The sequence below is a fragment of the Astatotilapia calliptera genome, chromosome 14, assembly GCF_964374335.1.
Source record: "Astatotilapia calliptera chromosome 14, fAstCal68.1, whole genome shotgun sequence".
NCBI lineage: Eukaryota > Metazoa > Chordata > Actinopteri > Cichliformes > Cichlidae > Astatotilapia > Astatotilapia calliptera.
Window position 1 is genome coordinate 10,441,132 of NC_137435.1, and position 16,949 is coordinate 10,458,080.

The 16,949-nt window shown below is 41.8% G+C and overlaps 1 protein-coding gene across 12 annotated transcripts in view; it reads left to right on the forward strand.

Annotated features, from left to right (window-relative positions):
- robo2 (roundabout, axon guidance receptor, homolog 2 (Drosophila)) overlaps positions 1 to 16,949 on the forward strand; it is a 291,837-nt gene that overhangs the window by 221,626 nt on the left and 53,262 nt on the right. For all 12 annotated transcript variants that reach the window (XM_026191419.2, XM_026191422.2, XM_026191427.2 and 9 more), the window contains 3 exons: positions 10,558 to 10,715; positions 11,015 to 11,135; positions 11,610 to 11,748. In XM_026191419.2, the coding sequence (XP_026047204.2) occupies positions 10,558 to 10,715; positions 11,015 to 11,135; positions 11,610 to 11,748 (418 nt within the window). The remainder of the gene's footprint in view (positions 1 to 10,557; positions 10,716 to 11,014; positions 11,136 to 11,609; positions 11,749 to 16,949) is intronic.

The following is a 16,949-nucleotide window of genomic DNA, read 5'->3' on the forward strand; positions in this document are numbered from 1 at the left end:
CTGCAGTGCCTGCGTGCAATCAGGGATATCAGCAGAGGCAAGAAAACAACTCAAGTGGTGTCTTTAGCCGCACTACAGTGAATGTCCACCCCAACAACAGGGGTTCCTCCTAATGGCTCCACAATGTTGTGCTTTGTGGAGTTAGATGAGATTTCAAATGTCATTTTATCATCACAACCTTTCAAGGACCTTTTTAAATTGAAAATTAAATATTGAATTTGAAAATATTTAAAGAAAAAAAAAAGGTTATGTCAACCCCAAATAGTCACCTTTGTATGGCGTATTAGTTGGTGATTTTCAAATGGTTTAAAGTCTGGTGTTTATACTCCAAATGATGCATTTTTTATTGATTGTAATTTCCTAAAAATTTTAGGGAAAAAGTTGTGAATTTCTTTGTAGATATCCACTCCTTAACTGTCTTAACTATAGATACATTTTGAACTTATCAGCTATCGACTAAATGAAAGACAACCAAAGTAATCTTTGCACTTATTTGGAAATAATTACTCAAGTGGGCACAAATTGAACCCTGTCTTGATTTTCCTTAATAATGGCTATCTAATTACATGTTCCACACAGTAAGTAATTAGTGCTTATTGTTCAAAAAGTCTCAACTTAATTATTTTATTTAATTGTAATTTATTTAACTTAAAATAAAAATAAAATAAAGCTGCACTGATATTTCCCCATGTCTAAAATTGGTCTGCAATCTAGTCATTGCCAGCAAGTGTCTTTCAATGCCCTTAATGTTCTTTGTCTCAGAACCAGAGCACAGATTTGCATTTACTTGTTCTTGCTAGACACATCAGTGTCAAACAGTGGCAAGCATCCTACAGAACCTACATATTGTGTTGCCAGACTAAACCTTATTTCGTTCTGTTTTTACCAGTTCTTGCTCAGTGGGTTTACCTCATTTAATCATTTGCTAATTGCCACATTCAGTCAGTGCTGATTGATTACTGCACAGCAGCTCTTGGTTAATAGCATTGTGGGCCTATTGCTGGTCACAAACTGGATTCTCCTGTGTGGTCACATCTCTATAAAAAATGGGGACTGTAAAGATAAAGAGCACTGCATGGGTGAAAGTTGAAATGCATGTCCATGCACGCCCACACAAACACACCACAGTATCTTTTCACTGCTCTGTCTGTGCTGGAGAATGTTTGCCCTGGAGAGCTCTGGGATCACTGTGCTGTGCTGCTGTTGAGCCACTGTCTTGTCCTTGTAGGTCACTGGTGCCCTCCAACGATATCTTATCTCATCTGCAGTGCAGTCGATACTGTTGACAGAACTCCAAATAGCTTCTGATTAGAAGTTCCCTCATTAGCTTTGTTTCTTTGCCTAAATAATTAACCCCACATCCCCAGCCTACAGAGATGTTTATGGTACCAGCGTGGTATGAAGCAGTGCGGTTTTATCTCCCTTTTGATGGAGGAGAGAAATGGAGAGGCTGAGGAAAGGGAGGGTTGAGGGATAGAACGGGAATGGTTTAGACACACTGCTCTGCACTGATCCTGAGCATGGCAGCCAGTGGTGTGTTTCAGATTGTTTTCCATTTGCATGATAATATGAGCATGGATTGACTCACACAAACACACACAGACATTCACACATACACACACACATAAATGCACACCTGGGTTATTACATACAGACTGCTGCTTTATACAGGGCAGATTACCTGAGTGAGCATCCTTGGTTTTACTCCATGCCCTGAAATGAATGAAATTCTCACCATTAGCACACAGGTTACATAAGCCCGGTGTACAGGTATATCCAGCTGCACTAATGCTGTAAGCTGATTACAGATGGAATTAAGACAATTACTCCTCTGTACAACAGTTAATGTGACTGAGACAGTGGAAAAAAAACTAAACTAAACTGTGATATGGATCCTCTCAAAAATCCACAAAATAACACTGAAGAAGCTGTAACTTTATAAATCCTTTAAATGCTCCAGTAAGCTGGTTAATGTCAAACATCTAAGCATTGTTCATGTATTTATAAATGCAATTTCAGATTGCATTCATATGCAATTACATGTCAAGCATAAACATGTCAATTATTATGTGCTTCTTGTTGTGTGATATTTTTGAAATTTCTTTTCATTCGCCCCCTTCTCATGGTGAATATAAGTTTTTTTTTTTAAATTTGGTAAAGATCTTCACTTGTACTCAGGGTTAAAGGGATTAGATGCCAAAAGTTAAGATCGCTTTGTTTGTCTTTTTGTTTTTTACCATACTCAACAAACATGTGAATGTGATCATGTGAGGAAATGTATACCAATGTGTAATAGGATGTAAAGGGATAAGGTGATGTTTTTATATCCAAAAAACTGAAAACAAAACATATACAGGCCCTGACTAATCATTAAGAACAAAGTGAGACTGTGACCTTATTTTACATTGGAGTCTTTGGTGCCCACTTATTAATTCTTTTAAAATCTTCACTGTATGATATAAACAGCTGCTTGACTAGTTGGTCTTATGTCCTCAAGGTGTTAATTCTGGTTTTATCTCAGGAGCTTCAAGGGAATGTGCAGGAGAGCAATTTCTGCCATTTCAGTGAATTATAGAGTGATCATGCTGTTATTAGTGCTGTTGGTGCATAACTCTGCTGCGTGCAGGGCAACTGCTTTCCATACAAACTGACAGACTGCAGCACAGAAACTTCAAATGCAATTTGTATATGTATGAGTATGTGGTACTTAGGTGAGGCTAATGTAGCAGTGATTTGCTGAGCAGGCAGAGGCACTGCTACAATTTATTCCAAGTATTTAGATGTTATGTGCAGCATTCAATCATGCTTCAGCAGACACACATAAAACGTATTGGGGATAATAGTTGCGCTGGTTGTACAAAGGGGAGTTTTCGAATGCGCTGCCTAAGTGGTGAATTGCTTTACTCCCTCCGTCATAAACAGCGTACACATATATACAGTGGAACATGGAAATGATTAAAAAAAATACCTGCCCATGGATGAGGCTGTTGTAAAGGTCATCTCTGTATCCAGTTTAATTTTTGCTCTCCCTCAAGAGTTAAGATCTATAAAGCGATCAATAAATCTCTTTAAATGTCTCTGCATCCAGGCTGTGTGTGTGATTTAACACCCTGCCTCTTCTGCTTTCTGTTCACCTCACTGACAGACCTCAGCCTTCCTCTGCTCACAAATCTAACTGTATCACCTCCTCCCTGAGCCATCCACATAGAAAATGGTCAGACCTTTACATTTGATGGATAACAGACCTGGTTCAAAGTCCTCTGGAAGGTTCTGATTCAGAACCATCAGATGATTCCTGATACAGAAAATGTGTCACCTGTGATCTACAGTGGGGAACAACGTGTCCTTAGGTGTGGGATTCTTACTTTCAGGGAGTATTGATTGAAGGACAGATGATCTGAAGAGGCCATTAGGAGGATTGAGGAGGGGAGAAAAGGCAAGGGAAGACTGTGATGAACATGCACCCCTCTAATCATTATGCCGCGTCCAACACTGCCTACAGCATCAACCTTACATGCCGATCTATACGCCGTAAAGTAGAATTATTTCAGAAGTTACAGCAGCACTGTGAGTGTTCTGTTCAGTTCATTTAAATTCTTGTTTGTAGCCATTTGCTGTTACCATGTTGCAGGGCTGGCTCTGCATCTGCACCAATACACACATGACTGCACACCACTGATGGGTGGGGCTCTGTCACAATGAGCACAAGGAGACACAATAATGGCATACATGCACAAACACACCAAATTTTTTACAATGTCTCCTAGTATCTTCTTAGTCCAGGATGTAGATTGGTGTCAAGGGAGGACAGCTGAGTATAGTAAACTGGGCTATCTACAGCTGTTGCAAACGCCTCCTTTCCTCCTCCAGCTTGTCCTGCAGAATGTTATGAAGCACACTTGCACTTGGGGCTCATCAGGCCAAGCTAGATAAAAGCTGCTCAACTCCAGCAGAGAGCTTAATTAAAACGGGGCTGCCATCGCAGAGTGACACCTTTTACAAGCTCCTAACGGCGTTCTGCTCGCCGTTACTGCCAATCCAATTATAGAGCAAAACAATAAAATAGACACACAAGGAGCTGCAGCAAACAGGCTGGCATAAAGAGGAAGACAGGGATGCTGTTAAAGGTTTTATAAAGATTTGCAGAGTGGACATAGGTCTAGACTGCAGAGGTTTCCTTTTTCACCAGAGATGCCGATGTAAGTATATGCCACACTGGATAAGAAACTACTTCCGTGTGTGTTTCTGTGTGCATGTGCACACTGTGTCTAAGGTAGTTCTGCACTGTTCTTTCAGTAGGGACACAGTTCAGCAGCTTCCTGGGATTATATTTCCCTGTGGAAGGACACTACCTCAATGTCATCAGGCCAGAACTTACACAAATATGCTGAAGAGATGCACACACAGCACCATTATCATCGCACAGTACCCACAAACAGCATATCAGATGTTCGTTTTTTCAGGGCCAGCAATGGAGCTACTCTTTCGGTTCGACAGCGTGTCACAGCTGGACTTGTGACATCTGTTACACTTGAACAGCTACATGGAAAAAAAATCTGTGGGGGGTAATACATATTAACTCTAACCCTGCAGGTAAGAGGGGGTGATGGTGAGGATAAAATGTAATAAGATATTCGGTAGTATAGAAGGAGAAGATGACAGGCAAAAGATGTATGAATTTTAGTATTAGAGCCTGAGCGAACTCTGGAATTCAATTTGTATACTGGGCACCTTGTTTTAGCGAATCGTATCCCTGATAAGAGCTAATGGAGTCAGTCTCAGCTAGTGATTGGGAGCCGCTTAACTAAGTTTGCTTTTCCAATTGTTTCAAAATCCAACTTATGACTCACTCCATGTCATATATACCGAGATAGGGCTGATGCAATAGGAGACTGATTTCTGCTGGAGGAAACATTAACAGGGGCATTTGCCTGCTGCAATACTTCCGCTCTTCCTTTTTAGCTTCTCACTTTACTTCCTCTCTACTCTTGCTTTACCCGATGCAGGAAGCAGACCCACCTGCTCAATCATGATGCCTCACTACCTCTGTCCGTGCTGTCTCTTTGCTGGAATTGGCAGAAAATCAATCCCACTCTCATCTCCAAACCCCCCACCCTTCATCGCGTTCCTCCTTCACGTCTCACTCCCCCTTCTGGCTGCAAAGTGTCCATTCTGGACTGAGCACAACCATCAGCACAACATCATGCCTTATCAGAGCAGGCACAAAGGCCCATGGGCACATTGTTCATCAGTATCAGCCAGCTCCAGTTTCAGCACACTGCCTGCATCTGCCAAGCCCCCCAAACACAGTTATGACCATAAACAAGACAACAGACTGAAAACTGGAGCGGCCACCAAAATCTTTTTGGGGAAAAATGCATCTTTAATTGTAGTGCCTGTTAATTACGGAGTGCTATGAGAATGGGAAAAGATAGAGATGAGGATATAGCCCATCATCATTTATTATGTAAATGTATTCCATTTGAGACACAATTAAGTGATTAGAAGGCTGTCGCTCTCTGCTCTTTCTTCTCCTTGTCCTCACTTGTCTTTTTCTTTGCTTTTCAGCATATTACTGTAATGAAGCCATTACTTCTTCAAGTGAATTTTAATGAGTTTTTAAATAACATTTTAATGAGCTATACATTACCATAAAGCATGGATTAGGCTAAATTGAATTTTGTGTGTGTGCGAGCGTGTGTGTGTGTGTGTGTGTGTTAGTATTGTTAAGGAAAGAGGTTCATTAAGAGTTAATTATATTGTTTCTCAGGAGCCACACCACAGATTTTTCTTGGCCTCAGATTTGCCCACTGTCCTCTTACTGTCATTACTGTGCTGCTCAGGGGCTTGTTAGGCCAAATTAGGGGTGCTGTTTGAAAAATTAGCTTTGATTGGGGCTGCTGTTTAAATAAAGATATTTGTTTCGGCTTATCTACTTAATCAGAGGTCGAAGCTCCATATGAGGCATGAGTGTGATGGAATGCGCTCTCTTCATTTACATTCAGCCCCATCTATTTAGTCCCTTTGTACTCCTCACCACCTCTTCAGTTTGACCTTGATCAGGCATCCTCTCGTTATCCCCTGTTGTTTTGTGTTATGTTCATTCTTTTTTTCTCAGTGCTCTCACCAGGGCACAGGAGCACTGTCTCTTTTATTCCCTCCGAGGCTCTATTAAAGATCCACATTTCATACGGTATCCCCCCAACTATAATATCACTGGCAGCCATATGAGTCTCTTTACTTTCACTATTTTCCATATTCCGCGAATCTTATCTGCGAAAGTGTCAGTGTTATTTACAATCCCTTAGCGCAGGATTTGCAGATAGGGAGAATGGTGGTGATCATATCAGACTTGGCCATGGTCCGTGGAGGATGACTGGGTGTGAATGTATACGGCTTCATCTGCAGAACCTCATCTGCAGTCAGTGCAAAGAGAGAACACTGACAAGTCAGTGAAAGTGAGTGTAGGGGGCAAGATGCAATTCATTGGACAACACTGGGATTGGAAAAAATGATTAACAGAGAACGCAGCAGAGTGACCCCTGATGATGGAGAGAATAAGGCAGACAGAGAGATGGATATTATTTGTGCTAATGATGAGAGTCTCTATCAAGCTCTCAAAGGAGGCACAGCCTTGGGCATGGCCAGACAGTCATATTTTCGCAGCTGTTTCTGTGGTCTGACCTGCAGCCCCTCAGTGGAGGGATATAGGGGATATGTGCAAACCTGCTGTTTGCCTGCCTGCTGAGGGGGTAATTTCTGCATCTGGATGAGGGGCAAAGGTTAGCTCTGGCCGGTGGGAGGGCAAATGAGCGAGTCAAACCTGGAGAAAAAGCTTGCATCCAGACAAATGGAGTATATCTCCTTTCAGTGTGGTATAATATAGTGTGGCATTATCCTTCTCCTGCCTTCAGCATCAACAGCAATACAAAACATCAGTGACAGTACATACAGTAGGTTTGCTTTGTCAAGTGAGATATATATTGTCTATCTTCTCTAAGGGTGGGATTGAAAGTGGTGGCATTGTAAAAGCACTCTACCAGATGAACCGCAAAAACCACTCAAATGAAATGATATTATAGCTTGGAGCTACCTCTCTACAGCTCTCCTAGTTTGTGTGTGCATGGTTTATTTTCTAATCAGAGTGTGGGTGCCGGGGTGTGGCCCCAGGCTTCTAACTGTTGTAATCTCACTGTGCGTTTCTGAGCCCCTGACCCAAGAGAATATCTATGAAAGCACGGAGGGTCTGTTCTACCATTAACGGGGAGGGAAGAGTAATAACAACCACACAAACATACAAAAATATTCATATTTGCAGTATCACAAAGAGATATGAAAGCCGGCGGCTTTTAAGACTGCTTCACAGTTTGTCAGGGTTGGTGTGTAGTTGTTTGTGTATGTGGGGAGCATCTATCAAGGTGATGTGAATGTCAGAAATAGGTCTCAGACGTCTGTGGTGTTGTGGCAGTGAGCACAACCTTTGTGAACCAAACCAAGGTGCGCTCCTGTAGGTGAATGTTTGTCGGCACTTATCTCGGTATGCAGGCTGGACGCTTCAGTCAAGGCTCCCCACTAATCTTTCTGACAAGCAGTGTCACCCTCCAGTGACTAATATCTTAGGTGGAAGAAGAGGGGGCACTGCACAAAATATTTCCCCTCATGCTGTCCTTGCCCTGCCACCCCTGTGCTACGATGCTCGTTGTGTGAGCTGTCATCTATCTGCGTCCAGCTGATTTTTGTGTGCTGAGTCTATCTTAGCTAAAAACACGCCTGCATATAGACCTTTCTAATGGTTGCTGGCATCGGCCTCTCCTGCCAATGTAGCACAGTCTGGCTTACAAAGTAGCTGTGTGGGTGTCTCCTTTGTGTTTTTGTGTTGGCAAAGACCTCCACTCTCAACCCGTTGGCTGTTTTACAGCACAAGTTGCAACCTGACTCCCTCCCCTTTAAGTTGGAGGTGTTGAAACCGTGCCAGCCGAAAGAGCTGCAAATTTGCCATGCTTTGCCCCCTGCCTGATGCTCTTTCATTCAAATCAACCCACTCCTCTGATATTTAGGATATAAATAAATAAATAACACACGAGCGGGAAAGGCATATTAATATTTTTCAGACATGGGTTCTTTTTAGCCCGCAGCCAGATCGACAGATGTAGCACTAGTCAATAGAGGGAAGGGAATGTAAAAATATATAAATATTAATAAGCAAGTAAGCGAGCGAGCAGAGTTTGTGGCTTCCTGGTACTTCATGGGAGGTGAGGTTTTTCGGCTGAAGAAGAGCTGAATGTTTCAGGGGAAGAGAAAGGTAATTACTTCACATCTGTTGGCTGATTCAGGCCTGAATGCCTACAGGGCCTCAGAGTTGGAGCAAAAGTTCAGCTTCTGACGGATACATACAGACCCACCAGTCGATGTTAAGGTACTAATATAAAATCATTCCCTCACAGTAGCAAGCATTGTTCCACCCATTGCATTGCCTCTGGGCAAATGAAGCCATGGTAGAGTTACAGGCTGAAATTGTAATAAAGAAGGGCAAATGTTAAACGGAGAGGATGAAAATCTGAGCTGTAGGTGTTTTTTAACTGTAGGCTGATGACCTTGATGACTGCAGTTAGGATTAGATAGTTTACCAAAGTGTATTTGGGTTGGCCCATCCTCTCATTTACCTAGTAAATGTGTCTGGTGAGTATTTTCTTGGTATCAGCAAGCCCCGAACCTGCACACAAAGCATAATCCTCTCGCCAGTGACATGTCTGTTTATTTGCTCCTAGCTGTTTGTAACCTAATGTTTATCCTGCCTGCAACAAGTGCGTGTGTGTATATCTGTTGTTCTTTGTTTGCTGGAGTGTGTGACTACTCTGTTTTTATTTATTTATTTTCCCATTTCTATTCATCGCATATTTATTTAGATTGCAGTGCAGCGATGCATTTACTGTGACGTACTGTGCCGTATTAGATTAGATTAGATAGCGTGGCACAAGCACCGTAATGATGCACCTAATGCGTGTTTCTTTTGTCACTGTTCTGTTTCAAAGGAAATTGATTCTGACAAAATCCCATGGGTGCTATCAGCAATGAATGGAAAGGAGCAATTAAATCCAATGTGATCTTGAAAACAACAGCCTATGTATGGTCCAAACCAGACTATGATTTTAAACAGCAGGGCATCTGTTTGTAATGCAAATACAGAGAGCCCATTGGTGGTGGCTGTTCTAGCCACACTGGTTAGGGGGACCGGCACACTGGAGCTTGCTAATTACCTTAGCTTTTTAGATTAGAGGTCAGCCCTGCATAAGAGAGAGAAAATCTCTATCTCTGCCTACTCTGTATTCTCTCTTATTACCCCTGTGTAAAGGTTTCATTTGAATTCATGTCACACTAAAGTCCCACTCTATACCCCTGTGCATCCCCAGGATAATTGGGTTGAAAGCTTCCTCTATTCCTCCACTCTCCTTCCCCTTGGTCTAAATAAATAAATAAGAAGACAATAGCTTTGTGGCTTTCTGTAGATAGGGTAAGAAAAGTGAATGAAGAGATGAGAGAAGCCTGGAGTGCAGGGACCAGTTATCCCCTCTTATAATCCTGGCGCTCCCTGCCATTGTCCCTTGTGCCACATGGAATTTACATAAGGACCTGTGGTGCTGCCCTTAATTCAGCCCTCCTGAAGATTCTTCAAATATCTCCCAACAAGCTCAGTGCTTTCATCAGCAAGCTTAGTCAGTCATCAGAGGGATCGTGTCCCTCACCGCTGCACTGATAGTTACACTGCTGATACCAAACTTCCTAAAGTGCTACTCCAATTTATTAGATTTATTAAAGCCTGAATAGGGAAAAATAGTTTCATTTCACACATCAGGGAAGCCCCAGCTATTTTTTGAGTACATTAGGTCTATGTTATTTTCATTCATTCATACGGTAGGTGTGTGTTCTGAATACATCAGTGACTCAGGGTTTAATTTCTCACAGTTAGTTTGGCATGATTGTGCTTTCATGTTTGTACTTCGGTGCTTCTTGGTGTGTTTCACTGTGACAGTGACTCCCCTTGTTTGTTAATGAGCTGCTGTTGTGTGTTTCGCTGAACACTTTAGAGGGGGAGAGGCTATCCCCGCTATGGCGGGCCTACCTGAGGGTGATTAGATGCAAGGCCACAGTTGTTCAATGGACCACCCACTGTTTTTGTGTGTTAGCACATATGTGGCTGTGTGTAAGAGTACATGCCGAAGTGAAGCGCTGTTGCACCCCTGTGAGCTCTCACAAGTGAGTGACACCAGGCTTTAGGGCATTCTGACTCTGTTTGTTCTGCTCCCTCCACAGGGACCTCCATTAGCTCCAATTAGCTTTCACTTGTGCTCTCCCAGTCAGATGAAGCTGTGCATCCCATTTAAATAGCCTAGATAACCAATGCATACGCTCACACTATGTTGTGCAATTAACATAATACGCAGAAAGGCAGTTTCAGAATGGTAAGCTAGATTTCATTCAGGCAAATGAAAAATCCAGCCAAACCGTATCTACTAACACTGTACTCTTACTCAATTGGCTGCTCTTTTTTCCCCTCAGTGCTGAGAGATGACTTTCGACAAAACCCTACGGATGTAGTGGTGGCAGCAGGAGAGCCAGCAATCCTTGAGTGTGTCCCTCCCAGAGGGCATCCTGAACCCACCATCTACTGGAAGAAGGACAAAATTCGAATTGACGATAAGGATGACAGGATCACTGTGAGTATCGTAGCTATTTTTTTTAATAACAGGACAAAATAAGAAGAACTATTATCAGTGTCTACCGTGAATGTTGCTATTAGTGTCTGGGAACACAGGAAAGAGCTTTTGCTTCTGGAAATGTCTGCCACTGAGCACAGTTGGCTGGGCATTCATGTGTTTGAAGCCAGTGAGGGGGAAAAATGCTGCTTTTGTGTTGTCCAATGATTTGACAAGGACAGAATTCAGATGTGTAAAATGTACAAGCTTTTAATTTATGAGTTTTTTAATCTATTTATTTATTCATTTTATTTTTTTAGATTCGAGGAGGGAAACTAATGATCTCCAACACAAGAAAGAGTGATGCAGGCATGTACATCTGTGTGGGCACCAACATGGTCGGCGAAAGGGACAGCGAGACAGCACAAGTCACTGTATTTGGTAAGGATTGCTCCTTCAGGCCTCCTGAAATTTATCTTCTCAGTTATTTGGCAGAGTGACATCCATCCATGTTACTGTATACTCCTGAAAAGAAATACATTGAAGCCAAGTTTTCTCAAAGCTTAATAACAGTGTTTCTTTTGCTACACTCTCCCATCTGAGTTGCATGCAATCTGGAGCACATTTTTGTGTTGCTCATTAAACTGTCATGAGGTTATAAAGAGCCAGAGTGAACGGTAATAAATAGGTTAGTTCAATAAACGCCAGTTCTTATATTTCCAATAAAGTTACAGGTCCATTTAGTGCACTATTGCTGTATATTTGTGCCTCACGGAGGAACAGAAATATCAGATAATGAACAAAATATGAGTAATTAGAGGGATAATTATATAGGAACTGGGCAATGTGAGAAATAAAGCAAAGCCAAATCCTAACATAATGAAATTGTGCTTTTTTTTTGTGCCCATGCTGCAGAGAGACCAACCTTCCTCCGGAGGCCAATCAACCAGGTGGTCCTGGAAGAGGAAACGGTAGAGTTCCGCTGCCAGGTGCAAGGAGACCCCCAACCCAATGTACGCTGGAGGAAAGATGACATTGATGTTCCTCGTGGGAGGTATGTACTTTTACCGGAATATTCTCCAAATGGCAGCGCTTTAAGTAATGAGATGAATATAAGCAAGCAGTTTAAATTGCATGTGTGTGTGTGTCTGTCTGTCTAAATGCCAGCTTATGTGTTAAGTTCTAATGTGACAGACTGCACTTACTGCAAAGGCACTAGTGTCAGTCTAAGTGATTGTTTCAAACTAATGATAACTCACACTGCCAGCTCTCACCTGGTGTGGCTGCCAGGGAGCAATAAATACCCCCATTAGGCTGTACACAATGCACATTAACCATTCTGAGGAAAAAAAAACATTCTACCTGTCGATGCCAAAAAAGTCAGGCAGTGTCTCATGTCATGGACGAGGTCTGCATGAAGACAAACAGATACGGAGCTAAACAATTAAATCTGACTGACAGGTAAGTGGGCACGGGATGCTGAAATGTAGACATTTAGAGAAGCAGAAAAAAAAATCTGCCAGGTTGTGTAACAGACAGGTAGAAACCGATAGAATGACAGGAGATACAAAGAGACAGAGTATAGCAGCTGACGTGACCCTCAAGTGTCTATGTACAGGTGCAGCTGTTCAGGGGAATTCTTGGCATAGACACCAGAAACCTGGAAGATAATCATTACCTCCTATACACGTTTAACCCCGTTCAGTTTGTGTATCATCACAGACATGATGCACATGTTTACTCACACTTGCAGAAATAGAAACCGATGTAAGGAAAAAACAGTAAAAATCTACAATTTGGAGAGAAACTCTAGCACCACTGCCAACTTTAGGCTATCTGACTTCCTGTAAAAAGCCACTGACGATATAGTGATACTGTTCGTTCTGGGTCCTGCGTGTTGGCCTGTTTCTTCCCATGAGTCACTTGACTTACAGTCAAAAGCAGTGTCATTGTTAGAAGTGGACTTCAAAGAAACCGGTATACTGTCCCCAGCCAGCAGGCAAGTCACACACTGCTTGGATCACCTCATAACACGTACACACAGTGGACCTGTCCTCTCTCAAGGCTAGCTGCAGAGCTGAGCGTAGGCGGGTTGTTTGTGTCTGATAAGGATTTGGTTCACTGGGCAGTGGGACATGAGCTCTGTGCCAAAGCAAACACATAAAAGTATTTCACTCATGTCTTTGATAGGGAGTTGGCTCTGGAAATGAGTTCATTTTGTACACTAATTAACAGATTTATAACGGAGTAGGATGAGTGTCATGTGCCTGCGTCCTTGCTAACTGTTCCATCCCTTTGAAGTTTGGCCTTATTTGGATACGATGCACATGAAAAAGATAATGCCAAAATTAATAAGAGATAAATATTGCAGTGTTACTAATTACAATATGTGAACGGTTGTTTTTTCTTGCTATATTTAATTCTCCCAGTTTTGCTTTGAAGCAGAAAAACAACCGTGAAGACAGACGATATTTTAATTCTGACATTTTCTTCTGCCTTTGTTGCCTGCCAAAAAGAAGACTGCATTGTATATTGTTAAGTGACGATCTGTTCCTGCTTTCTCTGCTGCTTATCTTCACTTAATAAACATCAAACAGAACTCCTTTTATTCTAATTAACAGAAGAGTGGTTAACATTCTCACTCAGGACTAGTGCCTAGTTTGCCTTTGGGCCACTCCAGCTGTATCGGTATGGGTTTCCATCACAGGAATGTAGATGACTAAGGATCAAGTAGTTCTATATGCAGTGGGAAGTGGTCTTTGATTGCTCTTTAACCGAAAAGGTTACAGTGTCCTTATTATTATGATAAGCTGTAGAAAGAGGGAGACTTAGCAAGGCCCGTCCTCTTTACCATTAAATTGTTTTAACTTTGCTGGTCCCTTTATGTACCTGCATCTCTATGTGGATGTCTCTGTGTGCTACATTTATACTAGGAAGAAGGGAAATGGAGCTTCAGCTGAGTAAACAGGTTGTTAATATGCTCAGTGGCTCCAGCAGCCTCCCAGGCAGCCACACACACACACACACACACACACACACACACACACACACACACACACATTGGCACATAGACATAAAGCATGCCAGGATGGCGCTGGCTTCGGTCTCTCTGTGGGATAGAAAAGAAGATAGAGACAGAATGGTTTCAATTAGAGGACAAAGACAAATGTGATGCTCGTTTACCACTGTTTGGGTATTTTACTGTGTTTGCAATAGAAAAATAAATAATTAATCACCAAACAGCTACATCTACTCTGGGATACTAGTCAACAGCCCTTGATAGTGCAGTGTAATGAAATAGGTCAACTCTTCTGTTGTCGTGTCATTATACAGTATGATACTGAAACCCTTGTAATCTCCAAGTGAAACCTTTTAATTTACAGTCTGGCATATGTCAGAGGAAATAGCCTGAAACTGTAAATTTAAAGGTCAGAGGACAACAGCTGCAGTATAATGATAAAGAATCCAGATATTCCTTTTTCTTTTAACATTTACACTGAGTCTTGATCTTATTCTAAGTAAGATGAGAATTAGGTAAATTTATACACTTGTTATCTTTGGACTATTTTTTATTTTTTTTCCCGGAAAGTCCAGCTCAGATAGAACTGATATTCCTGATGAACACACAGTTGCACCAATCCTTCTCTGCTGAATCCCAGAGAACCATGATCTGTAAGATGATAGAGTTAAATACATTACATGTGTTTACCACACATTAAATTACTTATAGGATGGTCACTTTATCCAAACAAAAAGACCAAAACAATAAGCTATAGCTAAAATGAGATCAGCCCATCTTTCTCTAGTTATGTTTTTCCTTTTGTTCTTTATCATCTGGGCTCCCAGATAGGAGTGGATTTTGCTGTCAGGTCAGAAAAAAAGAAACACTTCCACTTCCTCTATTGTTACACAGAAATTCAAACAGTGTGCTGAACTAATTAAACTAAATTTCAAGGTCTCTCTTAGGACAAGACCTAAATTATGAGCAAACCATTAGGTGTGCTGAAAAACAGTGGGTAATGGGGACTTTAATTATTACCAGCATAGGAGAAGAAAATTAACTTAGATGTGCTCCAGGTGGGATTAAAACCACTGACCAGTACATGTAATATTACAATTATCCAACTTCCTCTTTTTAAATGTGTTTCAAATTGAACTTTTTTTTTTCTTTTCGTCAACACAAAGCATTTAAGATTCAGCTCAGATGGAAAAGCAGCATGTCCTCTCCAGGAAAAACCTCTTGCAGATGTCTTCAAGCAGCTGGATTTCTGCGCCTAAAATCCACACAGTAGTAGAGTCACCCATAATTTGTCAGAACTGACATAATTCTTATACATTTGTTTACGCTTAAGCAGTTCTTTCCAATTATAAAAATGTCTTGATGTGGATTAAATTAGTATCAGATTAATGTCCATCAGTTGGACGTTGTGCCAAAAGCACACAATAGCTTCTCCCACATCAGAGAGCCTGGAAATGAGTGCTGGCAAGCTTCATTTTTCAAAACAGAAAGGATTCTATTCTAGCACAGTCTATGAACCCCAGTGAAAAGACTTGGGCAGTGTGTATTATCTCCCGCTGCCTACTAGCAAAGTGTGTGGCCCATGTCTTTCCCTGCTTCGGTATAGCTCTCGCTCTTCATTTGCTTTGGAACCTTGTACCCTCTCCTGTGCCTTATCAGAGCCCCTTTGGTCCTGCAATCCATCTGTATTCAAGGCACCTTTCCCTGTTGACCTCCACAGCACAGCCCCTGCAACATTCAGCAGAAAAGCCTTTCTTTCTGACTCAATTCCTTCGTGGTGTGTTCATGTGTGGGGGTTCGTGTATGATAGAGGTGTGTGGGTCATTCTTTTTGAGAGAGCTGTTAAAGCTAGTGTGACAGGAGTGCCTGTGTTATGCTGACCACCCAATTTCAGTGATTTCTCACCTCTGCAACTCAGCAGAATGAAAAGATGACAAGCTATGGTTCCTGTCTCCATTACTTGCCTTGATATATAAGTGGATACATCTAGTATTTATGAGTGGGTCTGTAAGGGGGTGGGTGAATGAAATATTATTCATTTGTTCAGGTGTATTTTCTTTAGGATTTCTTAACAGTAACTGTGTCACCAACTAAGCAAGCTAAATAGATAACTGACTAATAGTTTGTAACAAGAATATGACATTGTTATGCATTATTAAGAACATCTACTGGTAAGCGACCATAAATATGCCATCATATATCAAAAAAGGCCTCCAGGCATTGGTTAGCAAGGTCCAGTTTTATGTTTTTTCCATTAAAGCCATAGTGCCTGCTTTAAATAAAGTTTGAACTGCTTGCTAAGGCAATGGGGAGAAGAACTATTCGAAAAAACATAATAATGGTAAAAGGGTAATTTTTTCCCCACTAAACTGCCAACCTAATCATAAATTTTGGAATCTTGCTTAACCGTTGTGTGATTAAAGTTGGACACAGTGATGAATGTTAGTTGGACTGTTGTGAAGGCCCTTATCCTGCTAACACAAGAGGTGTGCCAGGGACCAAGGATTGGAGCTCTGGCTCAGGGCCTTAGTGAAGCAAGATGAGAAGCAATAGTGGTTAATTGATTCCCTCTTATGGGTGACGAGGCTTGGACAGGTATACTCCGGTTGCTTTGATCAGCATGAGGTATAGTAGCAGTCAGATGGTGTAAAACTGGATCAGACTGTCAGAGCGAAATGGAGCAGAGAGGAGACTGTGTGTTAGAGCAGTGAGGCCAGAGAGCAAGCTGGAATTAGTCCTTTACTGTATCTGGAGTCTGACTCATGTGCTTAGAGTTGGCACACAACCCCTCTCCCTCCTCACAGTTCCATTCACATGCACTCGCAGAGGCGAGGCAGATAAGATCCTCTCCTGTTGAATCATTTTGTAGACACACTCATCCAGTCATACATACAACCAAGATAAGATTCTCTTAATGTGAGTGAATTGGCACAAGACTGAGGGTCGAACATGGGTGACTGTGTTCGTGACAGACAGTTTAAAGGCAAATCCTCTAAGATGATCTGGAGGATTTTTGAGCCGTAATCCTTTTAAATTATGTCCAGTAAAGTTGTCATCTCTGTGCTGCTTTCTACATTCAGCATTCAACACATCAAGTTGACAACTGAAAAATGCCGCTTTGTTTCGCCATTTGCTTACATTCCTATCACTCCTCATCTCCCTTCACGAGTGTGTGTGTGTGTGTCTTCGTATTTCTTCCATCTCTGGTTTAAAAAAAAATGGAGTCCAGCAGGGTG